The sequence below is a fragment of the Malaclemys terrapin genome, chromosome 7 (genome assembly GCF_027887155.1).
Source record: "Malaclemys terrapin pileata isolate rMalTer1 chromosome 7, rMalTer1.hap1, whole genome shotgun sequence".
Lineage (NCBI taxonomy): Eukaryota > Metazoa > Chordata > Testudines > Emydidae > Malaclemys > Malaclemys terrapin.
Window position 1 is genome coordinate 16705168 of NC_071511.1, and position 21198 is coordinate 16726365.

General features: G+C 40.0%; 1 protein-coding gene across 2 annotated transcripts in view; it reads left to right on the top strand.

Annotated features, from left to right (window-relative positions):
• GRM7 (glutamate metabotropic receptor 7) overlaps positions 1-21198 on the top strand; it is a 545455-nt gene that overhangs the window by 345744 nt on the left and 178513 nt on the right. For both annotated transcript variants that reach the window (XM_054036313.1, XM_054036314.1), the window contains exons 6-7: positions 3643-3843; positions 14405-14544. In XM_054036313.1, the coding sequence (XP_053892288.1) occupies positions 3643-3843; positions 14405-14544 (341 nt within the window). The remainder of the gene's footprint in view (positions 1-3642; positions 3844-14404; positions 14545-21198) is intronic.

Genomic DNA, 21198 nt, shown 5'->3' on the forward strand with positions numbered 1-21198 from the left:
ATTTCTTCACATAAACCTCCACCCTAAATGATTAAAGATCACTGAATTTTTTATGAGGACTTGTTTGGGGCTGGAGGGGACTTTAAAAGCCTGCATATTTATTCTTCCATATTGCCACTGAGAGTCAGTTCCTTGTGAGACCCAGATACCACAACCAAGTCCATATAGAGCTCCGCTAATTTCAGTGGGACTCTACGTAAGTACCATGGGTCTGACTGCACATATCTCATCATAAGACTGGGATCTTTGTAACTGCAGAAGGATCTTCAAGCTGAGGTTGGAAGAAGGTGTCATATAGTAAGTAATTGAACAAGTGAACTGTGATATTACAGCTGTTCAAAAAGTAATATTTTGCAATGCCATACCATTATATCATCAAAGTATCCCGGAACACTTAACAACCAGTAATTACATTTTGCAAAACCCTGGTGAGACTGATAAGTATAACAACACATATTACAGCTGGACAAATTGAATCATGTGGGTGTTTCTTGCCAAAGGTAAAACAACAAGATAGTGGCAGACTTGGGGAATAAAACTGAGGAGTCCTGGCTCCTAATATTGTACTTTGTTTACCCCTCAGACATCATTGTCCCATATTTATTACTGGCAGATGTTGTGTCAGTTCAGAACAACTGCACTTGTATTCCCCCTCTATAGTCCAGCAAGGGCACCTACTCACAGACTTCTAGTTCCCTGGCTGTAACCTCTCTTGGGTGGAGACATACGCCTCTCTCCCTCATGACCAGGGTATTTTCAGGATGCACAGTTCCCTGATTATACTCTGAATTCACCAGCAAAAGTCAAATTGCCTACGTAAACCTACTATGTCATTCTCCTTAGAGATGATGAATGATGCAATTGTCACAATTATAAGTTACCACTTGCAATCCTATGCAATCCTGTTTTATTCTTGGGGTATAAGCATTACAGAAAAAACATAATACAAATAATAGAAGAACCTACACAAAAGCTAATAAGCTTACCAGAGCTCATCCCACTTGCCCCATCATGGGCTCTGGCAGGTGACTCCTTCTAAAGGGGTCTCTTTTGTAGTCACAAGTTCATAACAGCGTTAGCTTGGAACTAGTATGTAGTCTTATGGGGCCTCAGTAAGCCAAGTTCTGCCAACCCTATAGTGTCTGCTGTATTGTTGAACACATTCTTCTGAAGTTCACATTATCTCCCAAAGATTGTATTAATCCTTCTTCCTACTAAGAAAGTTCCCACAAAAGCATACACGTTTATACTTTCAATACAATGGACCCCAAAGATATTAAATGTAATTCAGTAAGGTATATTAACTGAATTCATAAGGTTTCCCAGGATATTGTCATATCTGTCACAAATGTGTCCAGCTGTGTATACTTTTGTACATGAGGAATGGTGTCTCTCTCTCTCTCTCTCTCTCTCTCTCTTTCTCTCTCTCTCACACACACACACACACACACACACACACACACACACACACACACACACAATTATATAGTTATGTAGTTTAGGGACAGGTAGATAATATTCCCTGAATAAAGTATACAAGAAATGTAATAAATATTATTCAAATTGGATTAATATTTTTGACTAGCCCTAGTTTTGTTTCTTTACTTTTTGACTTAAATTATGATTTAAAAAAAATCCAATAAATAACTATTTTTGTAGTCCCATTGTCAATCACATTATTTATCACAATTTGCTGTGACAGAAAGGAACAATGGCTAAGGTACTATACTTGTACTCAGACTATTCGGTTCAATTTCAGGCTCTACTACAGAGTTCCTGTATGATCTTGGGAAAATCATTTAATCTCTCTGTAAAAAGTAACAGAGGGTCCTGTGGCACCTTTAAGACTAACAGAAGTATTGGGAGCATAAGCTTTCGTGGGTAAGAACCTCACTTCTTCAGATGGGTGCAAATCAGATCAGGATTAAACAAAGACAGTGAATGGCTATCCGACTACAGAAGCAGTTTCTCTTCCCTTGGTGTTCACACCTCAACTGCTAGAAGAACACCTCACCCTCCCTGATTGAACTAAAAAGAAGAACAGGAGTACTTGTGGCACCTTAGAGACTAACAAATTTATTAGAGCATAAGCTTTCGTGGACTACAGCCCACTTCTTCGGATGCATATAGAATGGAACATATATTGAGGAGATATATATACACACATACAGAGAGCATAAACAGGTGGGAGTTGTCTTACCAACTCTGAGAGGCCAATTAATTAAGAGAAAAAAAACTTTTGAAGTGATAATCAAGCTAGCCCAGTACAGACAGTTTGATAAGAAGTGTGAGAATACTTACAAGGGGAGATAGATTCAATGTTTGTAATGGCTCAGCCATTCCCAATCCTTATTCAAACCGGAGTTGATTGTGTAAGACAACTCCCACCTGTTTATGCTCTCTGTATGTGTGTATATATATCTCCTCAATATATGTTCCATTCTATATGCATCCGAAGAAGTGGGCTGTAGTCCACGAAAGCTTATGCTCTAATAAATTTGTTAGTCTCTAAGGTGCCACAAGTACTCCTGTTCTTCTTTTTGCGGATACAGACTAACACGGCCGCTACTCTGAAACCTGATTGAACTAACCTCATTATCTCCATACTGATTTATACCTGCCTCTGGAGATTTCCATTACTTGCATCTGAAGAAGTGAAGTTCTTACCCACGAAAGCTTATGCTCCCAATACTTCTGTTAGTCTTAAAGGTGCCACAGGACTGTCTGTTACTTTTTACAGATTCAGACTAACACGGCTACCCCTCTGATACTAATCTCTCTGTGCTTCTGTTCTCTACCTGTAAAATGGGGATAATATTTAGAGTGTAAGGTCTTTGGTGCAGGATGTGTGCACCATCTAACACAAAGGGACCGTAATTCCATTGCTAATGTAATACAAATAAGAAATAATAAAACATTTAAAATAATTATTCTTGAAGCATATCTGCTTATTTCCTTGTTGGTATTTGGTGACTGCACTAGTTCATTTGACTGTATAAATTTGGAATCTTTAAGCTAAGGTTCTGCATTTTGATGGCAATCGATGGATTTTGAAGGACTCATTAATTCCTACAGAAAGAAAAGAGAAGTGCATAGTAAATGCATGCATACTGTGCTTCTTCAGGTTGCATTTACAGTAGGCATGTTAACTGAATTCTCCTGAGCTTCCTTTAGTTTGATTCTTTCCTTTCTTTAGCTGGCTATGTCTTTCAATGAGAGACTGGTATATGAAAGACAGAATGTAACATCAGCTTTAAAATACCATCACTGCATTGTTTTAATATGCTTTCTTCATTCAAAGACTCCAACGTTTTCATCATACAAAGTCCAGCCTCTCTCTCTCTCTCTCAGAGATGGATCCCTGTTGATTGTACTGCCATGTCTGTGGTTAGGACTAGTTTGCCTTTGTGAATTCTTTGAACGGTCACAGTGTCAAGGGTTGAAGATTTTTTTTTTTCATTTAAAAATGCAATAAAAAAAATGAAATCATAACCACACTCTTCAAAATCCTGCCCTGGCTAACCATCTTCATTTCTTTAATGCTGCATGAAGTGGATTGACTTGTATTCAGCACCCAGAGAATTCTGTTCCTCACCATCCTTCTCTTTGTGTGTGTGCGTTTGTGTTTGTTTTTATGTGCAGGGCAGGAGAGAATTGGAAAAGATTCCCATTATGAACAAGAGGGGAAAGTTCAGTTTGTGATTGATGCTGTGTATGCCATGGCTCATGCCCTCCATCACATGAACAAGGATCTTTGTGCTGATTACCCTGGGATCTGTCCGGAGATGGAACAAGCAGGAGGCAAGAAATTGCTGAAGTATATACGCAATGTTAACTTTAATGGTGAGTCCAAAGCAATGTGTATTGAAAGCACTTCAGAGAGTATAAGATTTTTAAATTTAATTAGTCAATCAATTATTCATTATTTAACTGGATTTCTTAGCAAATGGAGTCATTGATATAGTTCACGTTTAGCATTCATTTGACTGTGTACTGCTTTCCTTGAAGCAGTGACTTTTATATATATGATTATATTTCTGACGTGCAGTACTCCAGCTAGTCAAGTCCTTAGCTTCTATTGTGCAAAAGGTATTAAATTGTGCAGCCATTTTATGATGGCTGCACTTGGAAATTAGAATGAAACCACTGAACTCTGCTAATAACCTCAAATTTTGCTCTCATCAGCAAAAGTGGGTGATAGGCAAAAAATATATATCCCATCTGTTTCATTTATATAATGCCTAATTTGGACTCCACTGCTTAAAAAAGAAACCCACAGCAACTATGGGCAATGTATAGTATTTTTAGCATCATTCAAAACCTATCTTTTGACGTGTATCATTTCCAGATACCTGGGGCAAAAAAATAAAGGCAATTCTTTGTCACACAGGACTCAGCCTGTCTGTCATTTTCACTAGGACAACAATTTAGAGGGTAAGGGACAAATTCATTTTCAGGTTTCAAACCAAGTGAGGGGGGGAGGGATAGCTCAGTGGTTTGAGCATTGGCCTGTTAAACACAGGGTTGGAGTTCAATCCTTGAGGGGGCCACTTAGGGGATCTGGGGCAAAATCAGTACTTGGTCCTGCTAGTGAAGGCAGGGGGCTGGACTCAATGACTTTTCAGGGTCCCTTCCAGTTCTATGAGATAGGTATATCTCCATATTAGACCTGCTAAGCAGAAAGTCCCCTGTGGTGAAGGTTGTTGCAACTTCCATTTCTCTAGAAGGTTTATAGTGAGAATACAGCACAAAAGGCAAATATGAATGTGGACGAGCTAAAGTTAGTTTGATCCAGTAGATCACCTCAGATGTCTATGATTCATCCTCCAAATAAAGATGCTCCCACTGATCCCAATAAGGACATTGGCAACTCCAACACCAGCCTTTCCTTGTGGTACAGGATAGGCTTTCATATATACTTCCTTGTGCCAGCGTCTATGAATCTGGTCTAAAGACTATAGCAGGATTTCCCAACTTCTGAAAATGTTGTTTAAGGTTATTTGCTTCATTAACATACATGAGGAGATTCGTGTGAGCCCAGCGCCAGGACAATTGAGCAGTCACAGAAGTTAGCTTGTAATACTAACATTTTTTCCTCCTTATAAACTTTGCTAATATATGTAACAGGAGTTTTTTAAACTGTCTGCCTCAGCACTCTGCAAGAGGGAGACCCAGACTTGCATTTTAAAACCTGTTAGTCTAAAGTTCTCTGCACGTCCCTCGATTCCCCACTCCGGAGGCAGTGAGGCATTCGATCAACGAGAGGTTGAAAAGAATCTCAGGTGCCAGGTTGCCAAAAGGAAACTGGACAACTCTCTGTGTGTACTTATAACTGATGAGAGAGGAATCGATAAACCATCTCATGGAGGAAAAGGCAAAAACAGCCTGTGATGTGCTGGGTATTTGCGAAACATGATGAAAGAAGGAGATGGAGGTCAGCTGGAGGATGGAAGCACAGTCATTCTAGGAAATGGAGAAGGCACGAGGACAGTTGGAGGAGTCGGATTCATCATAAACAAGGAATGGTCTTCGAAAATTGTCTCATGCCAGGGTGCTTTACCTTCGACTGAACCGAAACAGCACTCTCAAAATCATCCAGATCTACACTCCCACAAGTGCATGCGAAGATGATGATGTGGAAGGATTCTATCAGGAGCTGGAGGAAACCCTCGCTCAGAGTTCCATTGTGATGGGAGACTTTAATGCCAAGGTTGGAAGAGGGAGAGAAAGCGAAAAGTTCATAGGCAGGTATGGTATTGGAGAACGAAATGTGCGAGGAGAACAACTAGCTATATTGGCAGAGATTAAGAGAATGTTCATTGGTAATACCTGGTTCCGAAAGAAGGCCAACAGAAGTTGTACTTGGATCACACGGAACATGAAGACAAAGAATGAAATCGATTACTTTCTGATTGATAGACGACACATTGTTCAGGATATTTCAGTAGTGCCATCATTTAACATCGGCAGTGATCATCGCCTACTGAGAGCCAGACTCACATTCACTGGGAAAGTGGAGAAAAAGGCTCTGTGTATGGCGAACAGAAGGCACTAACCGGTAGCTTTTAATAAGCCAATTCTGAAGGAAAACATTTCCAGGGAAGACTAGAGCCTCCTGGATGACTGACAATTATGAGAACTTCAGTAAGAGGCTGAAACGGTGCATGAAATCAGCTGAGCATGAAAGACCAAAAATAGATAGCGGAAGAATCTCGGAGAATACAAAGACCTTATTGGAGAAGAGGAGGAAAATGAAAAGAAATGGCAGCGACAGGCTTGAGTACTCCCTTCAATGCAAGCTCATACGAATGAAGATGAAGGAAGACTTCAAGAAATTTCTAACCGAAAAGCTCCTAAAGGATTCTGAAGATTGTAAAAGTCTCAAAAAAATGCAAACAGGAACTGGCATTGTATAGGTCATCATTATCAGCTTTGAAGAACAAGGACGGAGAATCAGTAACCGATCGAACTGAGATGGAGTCAATCTGCAGGGATTTCTATACCCAGCTGTTTGCATCCCGCATAAATGTCCCAATGCCATCACTTCAACAAACCGATGAACACATACTCCTGGTTCTCATCAGCGAAGTCCGTCATGCAATCCATCAAATGAAAGAGGGGAAGGCTCCAGGCAAGGACGGTCTGATAGCAGAAGTGCTTAAGGTCAGGAACTCTGGAAAGCTCTCACCCAAAAGTTCAGCCGTTACCTGGAAATCCAGAAGATACCGTCCAGTTGGAAAGAGTCCAATACCATCTTGCTGCATAAGAAAGGCTATCGCCCGATCTACCTGCTTTCACATGTCTATAAATTGTTCACCAAAATAATAACAAATCGACTGTCACAAAACCTGGATGAACAGCAACCTAGAGAGCAGGCCAGTTTTCGAAGAAATTACAGCACGACAGACCACATCTTCACTCTAAACCAACTACTAGAGTGTTCAAGGGAATACAAGTTCCCTTTGTTCATTGCCTTCATGGACTACGAGAAGGCATTTGATAGCATGGAGACTAACGCCGTTCTTGAAGCTCTTTCAGAACAGGGCATCAGCGCAAAATATATCACACTATTAAAGGAAGTGAACTCTGGCTGCAGCACGGATATATCGCTGTTCAATACTCCCCTCCCCCCATCGAGAAAGGTGTGAAACAAGGAGATACAGTTTCACCAAAATTATTCACAGCTTGTCTTGAATTGGTCTTTCCACAAACAGACCTGAAAGGCGGGATTAATATCAATGGCAAGTGGCTAAACCATCTCAGGTTCACAGATATAATGCTGATAGCCGAAAATACAGTCCAGCTTGAGAGAATGTTTAAAAAACTGAACGCGAAAAGTAATCAATTCAGATTAAAAATGAACCAGTCAAAAACAAACTATATGAGATCAGATGTTCTGCCAAGAACTCAAATAACTCTTGGAGGAGAGCAGATCCAAGAGGTCGACAAATACGTTTATTTGGGCCAGGAAGTCAACATGCACCACAGTCAGAAAGGTGAACTGTCGTGCAGAAAAAAAGCTGGATTGTGCGCATTCAATGACACCAGGGACATCCTCCAAGGAAAGATCAGCAAAACAACTCGTGCGAATCTTTTTAACTCGACCGTGCTTCCAGCGATGCTACATGGCAGTGAAACATGGTCGCTGATGAAGATTGAAGAACATCAACTGTCTGTCACACAGAGGGTGAACATTTTGGGGCATTTCACTCCACGATCACATCCCCAATGAAATAATTAGGCAGCAGTCAGGAGTGCGAGATGTTGTTGTTGGAAGCAGGCTGAGCAAAATGCGGTGGGCGGGACATGTGGCCCGACTCAGTGACAACAGATGGACTGCAGCTATATCGGAGTGGTATCCGCGAGAACTGAAACGGCCAGGAGGTCAGCCTCCAAAGAGGTGGGATGATTTCCTAACAAGGAGATATGGACAAGCATGGCGAAGGATGGCCAGAGCAAGAGAAGATTGGAAGACGTGTTGTGATCGCCTCTTAACTGATGAAGGACCGACAGCGTATGCAGTCTACGCAGCCTAAAGTTAGACATCTAAATCCATATTTAGGCCTAAATGAGGACTCATGTTCAAAAGTGCTGAATGGGAGTCATGCAACTCTTATTGAAGTTTTGGTGATAGCCAAAGATGCTCAGAACCTCTGAAAAATCAGTTTTGTGACCCTACTGGGACTATTCACAAACTGAAAGTTTTGCATAAGCTAAAGTGCTTTGTTGGATCGGGATTTTATTTAGATGCCTGCCTATAGGTAGAAGTGTTTAATTTGGGTTCATAAGGCTTGAAAATTTTGGCCACTTTCTCTGCTCCTAGGAATTTACAATCTAATAACTAGAGAGAGAGAGAGTAGAAGAAGAGGGACTGGGAGACCCAGATGAGGAAGATAAATCTTGTACTTCATGGTCTAACTTCATCACTGTAAGGGTCAGGAAGGATTTTTTCCCTCCAAATAAAGCATTGCATAATTGACACAGAGTATCAAAAGAGATGCATGAGATATTTTTCCCTCTTCTTTGGATTACCAGGTGCTAGTTACTGCCAGAAGCCAAATACTGCTGGACTAATAAACTGAGCAGATAGTATTATTTTTGCTTTGTAACATTCTGTTTGTGTTCTTTTTCCAGAACTAGGAAGATATGGAAACTCCTATTTTCAGAGAAATATGGTATTTGTGTAAATTTTACTAATTTGGCCATCCTAGAATTCTGTACCAGATCATTTATATCTCTCTCCTCCAGAGGCCTCAAGGAGGTACTTGGAAAGTAGAGCAGTTGAATGGTCATCCTATCATTTTAAGAGAGCTGAGGAAATAATCCACTTAGTGGATTTTGCCTGGATTTCAGTTTTCTCAAGTATATTAATTATTTCAATTTATTCACCCCCTTTTTTTTTTTGCCAGATTTTTTCCTCTAGTTGTACTTGGTCACATAAGCTATATGGTATTTTTTTTAATACAACCCATAAACAGCATGGAGGCTTCAAGAAGGTAGCAGAACTTAAAATAATAATTTTAAACTATTTGTTCTCTTGGCCATTTAGGGCTGGCCCTATATAATGTTCCTGGAAACATTAGGTGTCTTTAAGATATATTATTCATGTGCAGAGTTTACTTTCTCTTGGCCCATTCACAGGAAATAATTGCATACATGTTTGTGCACATAGCTGCAAAGGGTGCAGCCACATCCAAGGCTCATTGCCAAGGCTCATTGCCAAAGCTGGAGAGATGTTCTTGAAGCACTGTTCCCTTTCTATTTCATGCCCCCGTCTATTCGAAAATATACCAGGTCCATAATGTTCTATTACTGTAGTCACAATAAATGTGTGTGCTTTCATAGTTGTGAAGGGGTAGGGCCAGTTGTTTGTCTGGCTTGTTTAACTCTGTGCCAGGCCTTTTGCAGAAGGGCTTTTGGGAACACTGTCTCCCAGCTGAGTCAAGCAGTGTCCAATCCTATGTAAAATATACCCCTTCCCAAACGAACACCTGCTGGTATGAGCTTAAAATTTGTTCTTGCATCAGTGAGAGTGAAACTCAATTGCCCAACACTAAAGGAGCATAAGTGCAGAGTGAATACACAGAATTTTTGTTGCCATATTTTCTCCTCTCTGCTTTGGGATATCACATCAGAGGTGAAGGTCTTACACACTACTATAATTCACTAAAAAGATAGGGCCAGACTGTGACAAGTGCACAGGGGTGGGGGATGGGAGAGGCAGAGCACAAGGACACTATTTCCTGATGGCATGGTACATTCCAAACCCTTGTTGTTGCTACAGTCCTTGCACTTGGAGAGCACAAAGAGCAATCCCTTGGTATGCTTCTGATGGTGCTTGCCATCCCAAATTGGATCTGGAAAAAGCAGAGTCCATGGCCTAAATGTGTTGCAATCTGTATTGTTCTCCTGCATACTGAGTCACTCAGCTGAGTGCCCCCTTTTGGTGCAGCCCCTGGGGAGGGGAGGACAACTACACACTGCTTCTGGGAGGGCCAGTGGCTGAATGTCACCATTTGACATATACATCATTAAACTTCTGCTCTCTCATTCTTGTTACATGACTTGTAATGAGAACAGAGAATGGCACAACATGAATCCTTTCTCCTGACAGTCTGAAGGAAAAAAATGTGTATCCCATTCTCGTGCATTTTAAGCCTATGATCTTGTGATCCAATCCTATTTAGGTATGCAAACAGATCTCCTTGTAACTATGCAGCTGAAATCATCTTGCCTGTGCATGCTTCAGGGATTTTTTTCCCCCTTACAAAGACCATGACATTCATAAAGAAAGAGCTCAAGCGATATTTTAATGAATAGACTGTGGATTTGTAGTAGGAACTCAGTATGAATTCCAATGTTGTCTCACAATGTTGAGAATAGTTTTTTTAAAAAGTCCAGATGCAGTAAGATTCTGAATATTAAACTCATGATGCAAAGTGTCTGTGTTCCCTCTCCCCTCCACAATGACCTGAAAAATGATGGATTATCTTTATATGAACCATAGCTGCTCCTCAGAACTGCAGTGACTGAGAGTCATAAAAAGACATCTTAGCTTGTCACACTTAACAAGACTCTGACCCTTCTCCCATTGCACTTTTCTTCATGATGAGTTTTTTGTGGTGATTAAGAGACAAAAATCCTGCAAAATCCAATAAATTGTGTCTTTGCAGTGAGATTTTTCATGTGAAAGGGGCATCATGTACTGAATTTAGTGTGTGTGTTACTTATTCGTTGGGAACAGATGGATTAATATTTTATAACACCACTGAATGTGCAGGCAGCACCAGGGAAGAGCATGTTACTAGGTTTCCGAGTTGCCTGATGGGACTGTGGAGTCTTACAATTCTTAATGAAAGAAAAAAAAAAGATGTATGTCAGCCTGTATCCTCAAGAAAATCTTCCCCCTTCCTGTTATAATAAGAAAAATGAAAATAATAAATAGCACCAGTTATGAAAATAATATGCTTCAGCCTGCAGGTTTCCTAGTACCACTTCTCATTGTTTCTTATAGTCTGAATAAATAAACAGAGCACAGAATAAAATTCTGTAGTAACCTTAATACAGGCACATGAAAGCGTTAGACCCTTGCAATCAAATGGTGCGCACTGTGCCCCAAAATGTGCTGTCAGACCCACACTGGGATCGAAGACAGGCAACTCAGAAATCCTCTGCTTGAATTATACCCTGAGATGATTACAACTATGTACTATTCCTTACTCTGAATAGCTTCCCCCACTTTTCACTTCCTTTTGGTGTGTGGGTAGATTTCCAGATGAAGTAAATTTAAACTCATGAAAGAGGACAAACCTGATAAAGTAGCAAATATCATTTATGCTGCTAATTATTACTATAAATACATACTAATGGTGAATACATATTAATATAGAATTACATTTAAAATTATTTTGCTGTACTTAACTTAGAATATAACACATGATGATTCAAGAGATAGAACCACACTGCGTAGGGTGGGCGAGCTGCATAGATGATGTCTGGAAGAATTATGCATTTAAAGGCCAGGAGTAGGCATCCAGCATCATTAAGAAAAGCACTTGAGCACATGCTTAATGATAATCACATACTCTAGAGATTTCTTGAACAGCGGTGCTTTCATGAATCAGGGAGCAGGCTAACCAGCAGCAGTAACTACTCCTGTGGAGCAGCTGTGATATTTAAGAACTGCATTAAAAACCTGCATGAAGGAAGCCATTTTCAGTGCACAACAAGAAGTTGTATTGATCCTACAAAATCCACCAATAGTGCTGCATATTCTTGAGCACTAGCTACTGGCACTTTACCCAGTTAACTATTTCTACATACACAGGCATGTCTCTCTTATAGTGCATTCTGGTGACAATATACCTGTCACTAGGAAAGCTTGCCAGGCCCTGACTGTTGCCCAGGGCCATACCCCTGCAGGGCATTGAACACTGTCAGCAACATTAATGGTCCACCATCACCACTAGCAAGTGCAAGCAGCCAAACTATCCACTTATGTTTAACAGCCCAGGAGTGAAAAGAGACTCCCTGCCCTCTTTCTCCCCAACAGTCTCCCTGCAGCAGCTGTCATTTGGCCTTTATCGTTTATGGATTCCACTTAAAAACTAGATATCACGGTAATCTGCAGATATGAAATAACAAAGCTATGTACATTCATAGGGCAACTTTTAACCTAGACTCTGTTGATACACACCAAGTTTATTCTGCATCTGTTTAGAAGGAGAAAAAAACCTACAGTTTTATGCATGCAGATGTATGTATATGAGTTAATACCCTATCTGCATTACTGCCCAATTTATGGAATAGATCCTCAGGTGGTGAAAATTTACATCCGGTGAAGATCTGACCCCTAGTGTGTATAAGCACCCATTTTTTGTGTCAGTGTCATTCATTTGGGACGTAAGGATATACCCACAAATATTGATGGTGCATTATGGGGGTGGGGCAGATTGGGCTCTTATGCTCTTGATTATATTATTTTATGTCAGTTGCAACAACATGTAGCTTGGCTAATCATATAAACACTTTAAAAAGTCATGATTAGCTAAATCCCGTTTACTGTTTTTGCTGACTTTGAGAAGGAATGTATTAATTATTGCCCTTATGCACCTAAAAATGTTTTCCCACCATAAACGTTTTCCGGCTGCATGAACCCGTAACAACAGTTACATATCTGCTTAGTACCCATAAGGAGTCAGAGACAGGAGATTTCTGTGGAAGATTTTCTGTACCAGTCTTTGAACTTAATCAGTGTCTGATCTCAGAGAGGCTGCAGTATAGACAAGAAATAATTTACTAGGGTTAGAATTTGGAAATTATGCTAATTCACTCCTTCAAATCTTCTTTCACTCACTGAAATTCAGTGAAGAATAGGAATCATGAGGAAAACCATAAACGTAAAGTTCAGTGCTACAACTGAAGACATTTTTCATACCGCCCCCCAAGCAATGTGGTAGGAGAAAGTTTTGAATATAGATATACTAATGATCTTCTGTCTTGGCCATTGCTTTACGTCACAGAAACCTATTTTAATACATCTTGAAACTCATGTGGTCCTGGAAGTTTTCACTTAGATCTATCTGAAAATACTAAATTTCTTTGAACTCTCATTTAAGAAGTAGCCATACAGCCTTATAGTGTTAACTGAGCTGCAAATTTTCTGGTTGGAATTCTTTTCGCAATAGCATCTCTAATGTAATAATTAGCTATCAGAATTCAATGCCTGTCTGTCATATAAGGTATGCCCCCTTATTCTAACCTATCTTGTTTGGATGCACTAAGAGAATTAGGTGCTGGGGACCACCACCTCCTACAAAGCTCCTGGATAGGCGAAGGGCAGTATAGGCACATATTAGAAAGCTCAGGGGCAGGGACGCTAGAACAATCTGTATAGTGGGGGTGTTGAGAGCCATTGAACCAAACTGTAAACCCTGTATATGATGGAAGCCATTTCAAGCCAGGGGTTGTGGCATCACCTAGTTCCAGCACCTATGTCCAGTGGGAGGCTACACTAATACCCAGTTCTGGTCCACAGCCCCAAAAGGATTGTTCCCATGAGCTGGCTTGGGGTGTGTGGCCAGACCCATGGATATTCTGCACATATGATGCATCCAAGCAAGCAGCACCAGGGGCATGCACTCAGCTACTTTAGCAGCTTGAAGCATTGTTGAGTGTTTTGCACTCGGGGCCCTGACCCATTTAAGCAAGGTGGTTCTGAGATCCTTCACTCTGCTGCTACCACTTCATTGCCTCTCTCACATCACTCTACCTAGATGCTTCACAAGAATCAGTCCAGAATCTGGCCCTCTATTGTTCATGACTAAGCTACTTTTCGGCAGGTATCTGTGTCCTAGGGTCTAAACGGGGAGAGATTAGGAATATTTTCCTATAATGTCCTCTGTTCTGTTCCATCTCAAGTGCATGCTGATTATTGGAATAAGAACAAATTATGGAGGAGGAAGCTATTTCTGGATGCCAGTCAAGATTCACTAAACCTGGGCTGTCTTCTGATGGCAGTATCTCTCAGAAGCAGATGGAACATTTTCTGGGGGAAAAAATCATTTAGAGGCTCCATTCACAGGACTGATGTTCACTAAAGAACTCCCTCGGGGGGAGCAGGGCAGAAGCAGGGAGGGAAGCCCGTATGATATTTCATGATATGAAGCAAGGCTCATGTAGTTTTACTTTACTTTTACTTTTCACCTAGTGGGTATGAGTCATGATAATTAATCACAGAAAGAGGGACAGGATTATGGCACTATGTCCTAAAGCGTCCGTTTAAACTGCTGTGATGATGGATGGCCTCTGCCTGAGCTGTGATGCCAGTCTAAAGCTTTTAGCCATGACAAAATAAATAAAGCAAGCATTGTAAAGCTTTGGCTGTTTTTGCTTCCTTCCTCAGGCAGTGCTGGCACTCCAGTGATGTTTAATAAAAACGGTGATGCACCGGGGCGCTATGACATCTTTCAGTATCACACAACAAACACCACCACTCCAGGCTACCACCTGGTTGGCCAGTGGACCGATGACCTGCAGCTCAACGTGAGTCCAATTTACTCTTCACTTGCTCACTTTTATGAGCGTATAGTTATTAGGTTGACTTTTGTCACCAAGAAGGAACTAGCGCAGGGGACAGTACTTAATGTTTTTGTACAATATCTTCCTTTGTTCGATATGCAGTTTGTTCGCACCTAGTGCCCTATCGGTACTGATTTATCCTGAGTTCTGATGACCATGCCATTTTTTATTGTTGTTTGTTTTTTTGCTCATCAGAGCTCTCTAGCTGCTAACTGGGACAGTGGCTTTTTCTCTGTAATGCATAGCTGCTTGAAACCTCTGGGATTTCATCTTTAGAATTGCAAATTGCTCCAAGTGTCTCCAGCTTGGTGCAAAAGAAATGGATTTGTGGGGGGGATATATATATATATATATTGGAGTGGCTCTCCTTTCCCAGGGGTTATTTTTTATGCACTTAGCAGTGAGGCAGCCCTTACATGTGCTGCAGTCCTTTCATAATGAAGTCTAGCTGAAAGGTAAGGCAATCAAATGTCTCCCAGTTATTCTTGACGTTGCCCATGTGAAAGAAAGAATATGACTATTTCCTTCTGCAAAGGCAGACTGTGTTCATCTGTGGAGTCTGAGTCATTACTTTTTTAATACATTTTTCCTTACAAACTAAAGTCCAGCACGAAAACACACAAACAAAAAGAATACCTGCCCCTTGGTCTGTAGAATAGGACTAGCATGTGCCTACCTCAGAGAGGAGTTGTGAGGGTGAAATCCAGTGTTGATTGTAAGGCGCTCAGATCCCATGGCATTTACACTCCTAGACAGGTGGAAATATTATAATTTGGAAATGTAACTTAATCTAGTACATTTTCTTCTCACTTTAATTAATGTAGTCCATGTCTTAACCAAGTAACACCAGTAATTAATGTGGGGAACCAAGGGTCACTCTTTGCACAATATTGGGCTTCCTCTTAAATTTCATACTCATTAAGGGATGTGACATGTTTTGTCAGCATTATTCAAGCTGCTGTGTTTAATTTAAAGCATACTGTCTTATTAACTTGCAATTTAAAATTATTTTCTGCCAAAATATCAATATTTTATTATCTAAATACTACTTAATATAAACTACTCATCCTGACCTAATATAATTGAAATCAGAAATTAATGGCGCCTTTGTCGTTCTGCAGCAATTGGGTTCAGAGTTTCCATACAAAGTACTTTCCCCCCCTGCTCTGGGCTTTGCTAGATTGTGTTATATCAGTGGGTGAGGTTACTACAGCAACTTCCATTCTATCTGCCTGTGTGTTCCACAGGCCGAATACCTCCAGGAATTGCCATTGGTTTGCTAGTCCTCTGTGGAACATTTCAAGAACAAGGTAACTTTTGCAGCTTCAAAAGTAGTAGGAATTCTCTAGCCAAGGGGACCAGACTACTAGCTGCCATTAAATAGGTCCCAAGAGAAACTGCTAAATCCTGTAGTTTGCCTTGTAGGTTTATTTCTCTGGATGACTCCCTGGATGTATCAGTTTCTTTATTTATATCAGTCTTGCAAACTTCTTCCCACCAATGTGCAAAAGGGGAAAATGTAAGAAAGATGGTCCAGTGAAAGGTGGCTAGCCTTGAACTCGGGAGACCCAGATTCAATTCCCTACTCTGTCACAGACTTCCTGTGTGACCTTGGCAAGCCTTGTAGTCTCTATGTGCCCCAGTTTCCCATCTGTAAAATTTGGAAAATGGTACTTCTGTACTTTACGTGGCTGTTGTATGGTACATGAGGCACTCAGACATTACAGTGATGGGGGTCATGTGATAGCGAAGGTTGTTGTTTTTTGTTTTTGTTTTTTTGCTATAGATAAATAACATATTTGGTTATGCTCTAATAAATTTGTTAGTCTCTAAGGTGCCACAAGTACTCCTGTTCTTCTTTTTGCGGATACAGACTAACACGGCTGTTACTCTGAAACCTAACATATTTGGGGTTTTTTCCTCCCTCATTTTCACCACCTCCCCCGATAAAGGATGAGAAAATAGATTTTGCTATTAAATGTTCACGGCAGTTTTGCAAGGCTGATGTAGTATATTCCGTTTATATTGAAGAGGACAAAATGCAATTTACTTTCACATTCATATTTGGTTGGGGTTTTTTTGAAGGTGGGTAGTTTTATTCTTGATACTTTTGATAACTCTAGGGTATGTTTTTATGGCCAGTTAGTAAATCTTTTCTCCTTACAATGTGGAGCGCTTTCATTTTTCTGAAGCACACCTGCACGGGCTATCTGTTAGATAAACAGAAAAAGGCTTAAGGCATAACATTCAGGAGGCCTCTGGGTGCTCTGTATATGTTTTTCTTTTTGTCATAATCTACTTACAGAGCCAGTTTTATGAAGTGTCTGAGACAGTCTGGGCATTTTTCTCAGGCCTGGTTGCTTCTATGTATCTTTATATTACCTTTGATTTCACACGTCTGGCAGGAATGTTTGCAAAAGCAAGGCTGAAGTTGTGCTGGAATGCTGTTCTGGCACTTTTGTGGGGGGAGGTTGTAATGGCGTTTTGGTGCTATCATTTGCTGGAAGTGTTTTCCGGCACTTCTTTATTTAGGATGGAAGTACATTGCAGCACCTCTTTTTTTAGGATTGGAGCACTGGGCTAAAGACATATACTTTTTGTTCTGGGCATTCAGAGGGCCAGATTCTGAGCTCTCTTACAGTCAGGGTAAATATGGAATACCGTCTCTGATTTCTCTTGAGCTACCCTGGATTTACATCACTGTCTCTGACATCAGAATCTGACCAAAAAAGCTAGTGAGAAAATATCTTGTAACATTTTTGCTGCAACAAACCCTGGACATAAATTATGAATTTTCCACGGGGAAGAGAGGGTAGTATAATCACCAAATCTCCTTATGGTGTGATTGTTTTCTAACACCTAAAACGGCTCTTTCTGGGACATAAATCACAATTTAGTGAACACTCTGGATGCATTTCATAGTGAGGATAAAATGAGCTGATTCTAATTTTAAATGGTTTGACCAATATTCTACTGAAAAATGTTTGATGTTGCATACACCCTGTAGTCAAGCAGAGTTCCGATTACAAGAATATCAGTCTTCCTCCCACTAAGAGGTCCTGCAAGTACATCCTGCCTCCCACTGTTTCTTGAAGATTTTTAACATCACTTCCACCCCCCTCATGACCTCCCTTACTCATATTTGATATACAATATTTATACTTTCTCTCCTCTCTGCAGCTTGAAATGCCTAATCCTCGATTTTAGACTCAGAAATCAGGCCAGCTCCATACCCATTCAAATACAATTTCTTGACCTACAGTACAAGCCAAATTGCTCAGATTAAAGCTAATGTAATTAGACAATAAAAGTGTTAAACATGGTAATGTTATCATATGAAAGCAGGTCTATATTTCAGTTTGCTGATGTTGAGGGGACACTTGGGCTAATATGAAATAATGTCGAGAGAATGGCATCATTGCAAGGAAGAGAAATGCCTTGAATGTATTTAGCATTAAATGAATCATCATTCAGCTACAGTAAAATAGAATAGTTGGATTGTCAGTGCATATGGTGCAGTATATCAAATTCACAGGTGTATGTTACCAGTGGCTGTGATTTTTATAAAATTTAAATTCAAGGATGTTTCTTGATAGAAAGCTGCATGGATTGAGAAATTATTCCTATTGGCTATTTGCTGTCCCGAAGGGAAAGAGGAGAGGATGGGGAATAGCAAGAAAGTGTGCAAAGCCACAGCTACTCTTGGAATAGTGTCTTCCAGATGTTAATTATATTATTACAAATTAACTTTTCTTTTTCAGTAAGGGTAATGCTGACACATTTTTCACACCATAAATATATCATATTTGATATATGATATGTCATAGGACATATCAACACCGGAAAAGCAGGTTATCATCAGGTTATTCATTAAGCCTCAGGCACTGTAACTTCGGGTTCACTATCGTACTTTTCTATTTAACTATTGATCGTGTAATTATCTGTTGTTGGGCCTGTTGTTTTGTCATGGCATGGCATGTTTTAGGAACCTTCCAAAGAGATCACGTCAACTGGGAAAAAAAGTGTCATGGGCAATGGGTTTTTATTATTACTATTTTGCATTTAAACAAAATAACGTTTATTACTTGCAATAAATGTCCTATCTAGTACTTGTGCTTTGATACCACTGGAAAATAGAGAGATAATTTTGTGGATAAAGAACAAAGCTAGTTGTCAAGAGATATGTGTTCTATTTCCAGCTCTTTCTCAAGCTTCTTGTGTCAATGTAAGCAAGTTATTTAACTTCTTGGTGCCTTTGTTTTCTGTATTTATAAAATAGGTACAAGAACAATACTAACCTACTTGAGAGGGGCATTGTGCATATTTGCTAATTGATCTTTGTAAAGAAGGTTGAGCTTCATAGGAAGAAAGCATGATAGAAGTGCAGATAATTGTGGATGATACCAAGCTGGGAGGTGTTGCAAGTGCTTTGGAGGATAGGATTAAAATTCAAAATGATCTGGACAAACTGGAGAAATGGTCTGAAGTAAATAGGATGAAATTCAATAAGGACCAAATGCAAAGTACTTCGCTTAGGAAGGAACAATCGGTTTCACACATGCTAAATGGGAAATGACTGCCTAGGAAAGAGTACTGAAGAAAGGAATCTGGGGGTCATAGTGAATCACAAGATAAATGAGAGTCAACAATGTAACACAGTTTCGCAAAAAAAAAAAAAAACCACACACACACAACCCACATAATTTTTGGATGTGTGAGCAGATGTTCTAAGCAAGACATGAGAAGTAATTCTACTGCTCCACTCCGCACTGATTAGGCCTCAACTGGAGTATTATGTCCAGTTTTGAGTGCCACATCTTGGGAAAGATGTGGACAAACTGAAGAAATTCCAAAGAAGAGCAACACAAATTATTAAAGGTCTAGAAAACATGACTTATGAGGGAAGATTGAAAATATTGAGTTTGTTTTGTCTGGAAAAGAGAAGACTAAGTGGGGGACATAAGTTTTCAAGTACATAAAATGTTGTTACAAGAATAAGGAAGAAAAATTGTTCTCATTAACCTCTGAGGATAGGACAAGAAGCAATGGGCTTAAATTGCAGCAAGGACAGTTTAAGTTGGACATTAGGAAAAACTTCTTACCTGTCAGGGTAGTTAAGCACTGGAATAATTTCCTATGGAGGTCCGGGATTTAACTGTGCGGGTCTAAAGTTTCAGATTCACTGAACCCCATCCAAGTATCCCCAAATCTCAAAATACTTATCTATTTAAAAAAAAACAATAAGGAAGAAAAAAAGTACTGCAAAATCTTGAACTCCCATACCATCAGATGTGGTGATTGGGGGAGGAGCTTAGCTAATAGATAGAATGTTATAAATGTTATAAATGCACCACATTTTAATCCAGTAACTAGAGCAGTGGTGGAACAGTGAACCACGGTCACTGGGAGGAGCTGTGGAGGGCTGTGCCTGCGTATGGTCTTCATCAGCAAAATGTCTCGTGGCCCGCAATCAGATTGTCCTGATGGGTTGCATGGGGCCCGCGGCTGCACGTTGCCCACTACTGAACTAGAGAGTTAATGATTTCTAAGATATATGCACATAGGTTAAATTAGTGTTCCGGTGTGAAATGTTGGCTCCGTTTGAAGTCAATGGCAAACTCCCATTGATTTCAGTGGAGCCAGGATTTCACGCCCAAGTGTGTGCCTGTTTCCTATTGGCTAGAAGTTCGTAGAGTCACTGAACGGAGAAGCTTGTTTATAGTTTTCTGCACCTTAGGATTCTGACTTACTCAAGTTGTACGTATGTTACTAGATAACAGGTAGAACCAGATTTGAACAGAAAAGAGCTGTCTGAAAGGAGATTTGACTGCTGCATTTGAACACTAAGTTCCTTGGGCTTTTCTTTAAGCATTTTGAACATGTAGATCCTGAGCTAGGGAGGAGGTGTCTGGGTCAGATGTTCAGAATGAGGCTTTGCTAAAGAAATCCATGTGGTTTTATTTTGTGGCTTAGTACCCAGTAAAAAATGGGGTTTTAATCTCATTGCAGTACATAACATTCCTTCTATAACTTGTAGTCTCACAGTATGCATGACATTTTGTTATAATCAAATTCATGCTTGTACTGGTGAGGAGCAAAACCGTTACAGAAAACTTGCACATACGTCACTGAAGAATAATATATTCCTATAGCAGCTAACATTTTTCAGTCTGTTTATCTAATTAATGCTTTACTTCTAGCCTGTTAGCATCTTTACAGGTTGCTACATTTTGTTTTAATTGCCTCAGCATCTCCAACTTGTCAAATGTACTCTTCCAGTCAATATTATAGCTCATAATTGTGCTACTGGGCATGAGGGTATTGATCAGACTTTGCATCATATTCTCAGGAAGACTGAAGATGCTATATGCTGGCTCGATAAAGATGGATGGTGGAAAATATGCTATTCTGCCCATTATTGCTGCTTTGTAGAGTTCCTAAATTGTCCACACTGAAACAACTTTCATTTCTAATGTACTAATAGTGGTTAGATGTTACTCTCCAAATAAACGGATGATCTCCCTCCAATTAATTTGTTTTCAGAAAGATAATTTCCATAGTAAAGGGCCACAAATCTACTATGTACAGCAATAAAAAGTATAAATAAATCTGTTCTAG